The 7,717-nt window shown below is 31.4% G+C and overlaps 1 protein-coding gene across 1 annotated transcript; it reads left to right on the forward strand.

Annotated features, from left to right (window-relative positions):
* Positions 1-4,943: 4,943 nt before the first annotated feature.
* On the forward strand, positions 4,944-5,348 carry LOC110694395. Its single transcript, XM_021871565.1, has one exon. It carries the CDS (start codon positions 4,944-4,946, stop codon positions 5,346-5,348), a length of 405 nt encoding a protein of 134 aa, XP_021727257.1.
* Positions 5,349-7,717: the final 2,369 nt, after the last annotated feature.

Below are 7,717 nucleotides of genomic sequence, written 5' to 3' on the forward strand. Positions count from 1 at the left end.
CTTAGTACACAGGATTAAAATGTATTGTGGTGCCTAAGTGCACTTAAGGTGTTCTAAACACCGAGGGATAGGATTTGCAGTGCTTTATGCGCTTAAGGTGTTTCTACACCGAGGTAGTTTAAAAAGGGTTCAACATTAAATTAAATGTAATCATTAAATATTCAATAATTAAATTGGAATGTTTGATTACTTGAATGATTTATGTTGATTGGTTGTGTTGTGGATTGAGAGTCATCACCAAGTCTAAAATATGTAAACAATATAAATTGAAAGAGATTACGCACCAAAACTCCTGAAACGTATATAACTCGAGTGTGGACATATGGGGGGAGTTATGGGGTTTTATATTTAACTATAGCTTCTACTTGGATACATGCTGTATTTTTCTTTTTATTATTTTATGCGCAAGACATCCGTCACTTTCATGTGACATCTATGCCTACCCGGTTAGCTCCCGGAGTAGTTTAACCAATTCTTAAGGGCAAGGAATTGGTTGGAAACCCGCTCGATGCGTAATCAAAGTAAATAAAAATAAAGTAATGAGTCTATGTTGTGTATATTATTGTATGTTGAAATCTAAGGAAAGGTAAGTTTTGTTGTTATTGCAAGGATGCTATCATGCTAGTGTGTTTCCTTTTATGTTTTGTTGTTATTGTTATTGTTGTTGTTTTGTGTGTGTGCCTTTGGCCTTGTCTTTATCTTGGCCCTACGACAACCCATTTTTTATGGTGAGTAGTAGGGCCAGTTTAAAGAGAAGTTTTTCAGGTGATGCGACAGATTCATGTTGGGGTTTGAGCGAAGAGCGAATCTTGTTCTAGTTTTATTTCGAATATATGATTATTATTGTTTTTTGGTATATTGTTATTGATTGATGATACTAACGCGTTGGTTTTAAATACCTTTGGTTTTACAATGGTCTGAAGTTGTAGGTTTGATTTCGTTTGACTTTGACTTTACTTTTGTTTGGTTGGACTGTCGGACTTTGACTTTGTTTTGAAAGCTTTTAAAAAGAGTCTTTTATTGTGTGTCTTTGATAAATGTCTTAGCCATTATCACGTTGGCGGTAATGCCTTATATTTTTCCTATTTTGTATTTTAAAAAGGGCAAAACAGATATTTTAAAGGAAGGAAATTCTAGGGTGTTACACCATCCAAGTCATACTCTTAAGTGAGATTAAAGTAGGGCAAAAACAACATACATTAACCACCTAAGTGAGATTAAAGTAAGGCAAGAATAGTCCCAATGAATATGCCTTGAACGTGTATCTAGGCATATGATGATGCAAATAATTTCATTTACAAATTTAAAAAATATGATAGATTATCAATTATGATATGATCATTTATTTATATTTATATTTATTAAAATGCATACCTTTTATAAATATTTTAATATTTATATTCATTAATGAATAACCTAATAAATTTAACAATAATGTACATAAACTATAAAGACACATACCATATTAATGAATTAAAAAGTGAAACATATTTCATACTACAAAAATAAAAAATAAAAAATAAAAACGACAATTTGAAAGTTAACAATTACAAATTCAAACACAATCCACAATAAATAAGTACATGCAATTTTAACTAGTTGAAATTATGCAACATACACTACAAGGTTGAACAACTAACCTTAGAAAGGACCAAATTTATGCTAAGCAAACTCCAATTTGAATGTTAATCTACATTATTCAAACAAAATAAATAATAAACAAATTATAATGTTTACTCCACAAATTTTTAATTATAACAAAAAACGAATGAAGGAGTTACCTTGGGTGGTGCCGGCAAGTTGAAGGGAGAATAAGGAGTTAACACCACAATTGAGTACTAAACTTTGCACAAAGTTGCAGGGAAGGTAATGAAGTATGAATTGTTACAGTTAGAGTACTCCTAATAGAGTACTGAACTTTGTGACCTTCAGCAACCGGTTTAACATAAAAAAAATAAAAAATAAATAAAAAATAATACGAAATTAAAATATCTGACTAATGTAATGCAAGGGTACTAAACTTTCAATTTGTTCAAGAGATGGCAGTTACAACTAGCCGTCTGAGTTCCAAAAAAAAAGTAGCATGTTATATATATTTGGCTCCATATCATATTTCTACAATTCAACGCAAACAGATACACCATTTCTGCAAGGAACAATATTGCTCAAAAAAATTAGTTGTGTTGAAAAAAAATCATTGTTTTAAACAGAAATTAGGAATGTCTAGGATCGGTTCAGGGGTGAGTGCAAGGTCAAAGAGATGTAATAGTAGTCTATTAGTGTCTAAAAGCAGGGCATGGACAAAGGATAACCGTGGAAGGAGGTTCCTTGCTTGCCCTGATTATGATACAGACACAGGAAGAAGGGGCTCCAATTACTTTAGATGGGATGACCAAGAAGATCGATCCTATAATTGGCAGCTAGACTGAGGTAATTTTAGGCTTAATGCAAGATAAACGGGAACTAAATAATGATGTTATGACTATGAGTAAGGAACTGAGGCAATCTAAGCAACATATAAGGAAAATAGAGAGTGATTACTTGCTGCTGAAGATGAGAAAGGCTTCTAGAGTGAACTTCGGGGTAAAATATAATTTGTGGAAGTTGATTGTGTTGTGTGTGTAGGTGTTTGTTGGTAAGTTTATAGGAAATGATGTAATGAAAAAATTTGAACAACAATTTAAATCAGTTTACCTTGATGCTACTACTTTCTCGTTCTCCTAGATCTTGCGAGGTATTGTAATATGATTAAGTAATCTTAATTAGCATACATGCTATTGATGAATGAATGAATTGCATTTTGTTAATTGAAGTGTATATATATATATATCTTTGTAAAATTACCTACAGTGCTTGACTTGAGATAAAATTTGTATGACTTTGACTTTGTTGGCTTAAGAGTGGGTACTCTTGACTGAAAGAGTACATTGTTTGATATCCCTCACAATCTGTGTTGGTGGAGTTGGGGCTTGAATATTTGTAGACTAAAAAATAGATAATGAAAGAATTACCAAAAAATAAATAAGATTGTACTAATTGTTAGGGCTAGTTGACTTAAAGAATTACCAAAAAAAATAAGATTGTACTAATTCTAAAACATTTTAAAACATTCAAAGGTTCGTTATTGTCCATTTTTTTTTAGAATGGCCAGTGATTCAATGCCAAAACCGCTGCCCATTTATGCCTTAAAAAAATATTATATTTTTTTTCGGCAAACCAATATACATATATAAACTTAGATATTTTTATTAATAAATGCTTGTTATATTACATTTTCATACAAAAAAAATAATAAATAAATAAAGCCATTACAATTAGTATAGCAGCATGCACAGAACAGTTCAGCACCTAACAGACCAACAGCAGCATAGAAGCAGGAACAACAGCATCAATGAGGATAAATTCCCATGGTAACAATCTTCCTCATCTTTGGTAATACGAAATTCACTTACTACTCCTTACAATAATTATTACATACATGTAAGCAAAATATAATAAGCACAAATTTTAGGGTACTAATGCAGAATGTTTCAACACCAAACAAGATTCGTATGTAGTTAAGAGTAGTACTTTGATAGCTTCTTGGAAGAAAAGAATAGTAATCAACATCCCAAAGAGCTCCTTAACAACCCTTGTAAACCGTTTAATGATCGTGGCAACATTGAGTATCAAAAGAAAGATAAACATGAGGGCAGTCCACACACAAACCCTGAAAAAAATACAGCACCATTAAAATATCAGCAACTCCATACAAATTCATCATCTTTTTCTAAGCACACTTGTTTGTCAAATACTTCATACATACCATCCTGCCCAAGCAAGGTAAAGTTCCTTTCCCACCCTTTCGCAAAGTTATAGAGATAAGAGTACATGATCACCCTAATATCAAATGATCAAGAAATCCAAATACCAAATTTCGCCAAAAAAATCACAACTAAAGGTATTAGCACAGAAAAAGAAGTAATTAGCAATATAAAGACCTATACTAAAATAGAAATCACAAGTTTTATTTTCAGAAATAACGACAACAATCACGACAAAAGAGAACCTTCAGTTGAAACATTACCAAATTCAAGATCTCAACTTCTCTACATTACAGTTCCCAGTCAATCAATGATCAAAAATCACCCAAACATACTGATATAGCATGAAAATTAATAATTACCTCATTATTCACTTCACATTTCAATCAAAACTCAAAAAATGCATAAATCAATGTATACTACAATACATTATCACCAATTTTTAATGCTAGATCTATGATTAAATCAATTTTTTTTATGCACGCATGATCATAAAATGATTCAAAAACAGCAAGATTGCATAATTTAATTTCGATCATCAAATCATCCAAAACAGCAATCCTACAAATTGTGAAGTAGAAATTTACTAGAATAATGCTAGAATAATGCTCGTAAGATACTCATCAGCCACAAATTAATTATGAGAGTAAAAAAGAGGGTTTTTTTTTTAAAATAATTAAAATGAAAATTAAACCACAGAAAACAAAAAATGCAATTTAATGTCAAAATTCAATCGAATAAACCCTAGATCTAGACAAATTAAGCATTATATTACATAAAATCAAATAAAATAACAAGAATTTAAGGGTTTGACATACAAGAGAAAACGAGAGAAGAGGCGGCACCAAGGAAGCCAACGAACGAAGCAATTTCATCGCCATTAAGACAGCAGTAATAGATACCCCATTGTCTGGACCTTTGCTAGAAAACACTACTGATGCTTAAAAGCGTAGGCATAAGGAGACTCTTGATCGAGTTGTACCAATCACTTGCTTGATGCTCACGATTATAGAGCCTGGTCTTCAAAAGCGTTTTGAAGACAAGGATGCATATTTAATCATGCAAGAATTCAAAGCTTTGTTTAAGAAACAAGCATGAGTTGAGAGGTATGAGCTACATCGAGAGGTTTTGGACTGTAAGATGGAGAATGGTGCAACAGTACATGATCATGTTTTCAAAATGATCGGCCTAATTAAAAATATGGAGAAACTGGGACACCCATACAGCCGGGAAATGGCTACTGATATAATTCTCCTCTCACTTTCAGATTCTTTCAATCAGTTTATCATGAACTTCAATATGTCCGAGGTTGACAAGACATTGAATGAGTTGCATGCCATGCTGATTAGTGCAGAAAAACATATCCCTAAGAACAATAAGAAGGATGTTCTTATGGTCCAAAAGGGAAAGGGGTTCAAGAAAGAGGCTAGCAAGAAGAGTAAGGGCAAGAAAATTGCCAAGGCTCTAGAAAAGCCCAAGTCTACTCTTAAGCCCAAGGTAGGAGTTGCAAGCGAATGCTTCTACTACAAGAACAAGGGGCATTAGAAGCTTAACTGCCAGAATACCTCGACTACCTTAAGAAGAATAGAGCATTAGCCTCAGGTATAATGCTATAAATACATTTTAACTTCTACTTAGGTATGTGATACCAAGTTGCAGTGCTAACATTATTCATGTTCTGCAAAGGTTGTAAAGAAGTAAAGCTAACTTGGAAATGGAGCTTGAAGGTGCTCGAGAAGTGTTCTAGTGGCTAGAGAAAGCTTCTTAGTTTGATTTCAGTTTTATTGAACATTAGACTTGCTATTTCTAATTTTATTGAGACAATTTTCAGTTTTTGTGGAAATACTAATTTGGCTTTACTCATCATGGACAAGTGTTGTTCCTTGATGAGGTAATAAAATGTCTTTCATTTGCTAGTTATGAGTTAATTTTGTTTTACAACATGGAAATAAATAGATCACAAAAAGCGACGAATTATAGATGGTTCAAACCCAACCTACCTATAACATTGTAGGTTATATCAACCAAACGCGCATATAATGATTACATAAGGATGGACTCCTATCCTCATTAGATTATGAATCGTTTGAGAATTTTGAGTCATGCTTGTTGAGAAAAATGACCAAATCACCTTTTATAGGAAAGGTGAAAGAGCTAGTGACCTTTTGGCACTTATACATATAGATGTATGTGGGAAAATGAGTTTAAAAGCTAGAGGTAGGTTTAGCTACTTCATAACTTTTACTGACGATTAAAATAGATTTGGTTATGTCTACTTCATAATACTACCTCCTTTACATATTATTTGCAACTTTGGAATATTTTATATCTCACAAATAATACCCCAAAGTTGCAAATAATATGAAACGGAGGTAGTATTTTATTTTACTTAGTTTCATATGTGGTTGGTCGCACCTTGTGGTTGGGATTACTTGGTTAGTGGTTACTCGGTTGGTCAAGGGTTACTCGATCGATCAGGGGTGACTCGGTCAGTCAGGGGTTACTTGATCAGTGTTTTGGCGTGTCTCATCCAGCCACACGATATGGTCTGCCACACAGAAAACCACTGATTTTATTTTAATAATTAATAAAAAAAATTAGATCTAAAATAAATTGCAATTATTTTATTCATTGGCTAAAATATAACATTTTCCTATGTCATACTCAGAATTATCTTGAAAAGGTCTCCTTTATGTAAATTTATCATAATGCTGGTTCCATTTATCACCCAAATTTTATTCATGATAATTTTTAAAAATAATAATTTTATGTGTCGATCTGATAATTTTTTATTTTTTTTATAATCCAATATATGTAGCGCTTTAAAAAAACTAATCTTACATGGCATAATCCTATTGTAGAAATTTAAAAATGTTAATCCTACGTGGTACTCTAATAATTTTTAAAAATTAAAATCCTACGTGGCACTCTAAAAATTCGGGAAAAAACTCCCATATATATATATATGTATATATATATATGTGTGTATATATATATATATATATATATATATATATATATATATATATATATATATATATATTAGATTGTGAAACTTTTCCAACTTATTAATACTAGAAACTCCATTCATTGAAGATTAAACGTACGGAGTATACTTTATCTTATTTTGATGATTTTCTATTTACCTATAATGTCAAATACTAATTCTTTACTTTAAAAGTAGAGATCTATATCACAGTTTTTGATCTTCTTCTTCTTTTTATTTTTATTTTTATTTTTATTTTAATTTTTTTTTCTTTTCAATTCTCTATTAAAGTAGCTTTTATTTCTCAAAAATTAGAGTAGCTTTTACCTCAACTAAATAGATCTATATCACAGTATTTTAAAAATATTTTATTTATTTATTTTGTTTATATGGGGATGATCCTCAATAAAAAAAATTTGATAGAATAACCATAGACCTAAAACACTACTACTTTGTATGTTTATTGGAGATTTGAGAGGGAGTCGTGCACACTTCGCGTGTAAGCTTATGCTTAGTCGGTTATTAAACATCTAGAGATCGTATATTTTGGTACATTGACTTGTGGTTTTTGTAAATAGTTATATATAAACGAGAATTTATGAATAATTTTTAATGATTGAGGAAAGGGGAAAAAAATGATGATTCGAAAACCAAAAACGTGTTTATCGAATAAGGTTGGTGGCCCATATAAGACTTTGCTTTCTAGCTCGGAAGTATAATGGGAAGGCAATATTAGTAAGCCATCTTGAATAGTTGCATTTCTCAAGCATAACATACTAACATTCCGTTGTGTTTGCCATATTATTTTGGTGGCTCGTATTAAACTAAAACTAGAATAAGTTCCGTGCCATGCGTGGTTTTTACAAAATTTTATAACGAATTACAGAGTATAATGTTAATTCAAAATCAAATTAAAAAAGTTTGAATC

Source organism: Chenopodium quinoa, unplaced genomic scaffold, assembly GCF_001683475.1.
Source record: "Chenopodium quinoa cultivar QQ74 unplaced genomic scaffold, ASM168347v1, whole genome shotgun sequence".
Classification (NCBI taxonomy): domain Eukaryota; kingdom Viridiplantae; phylum Streptophyta; class Magnoliopsida; order Caryophyllales; family Amaranthaceae; genus Chenopodium; species Chenopodium quinoa.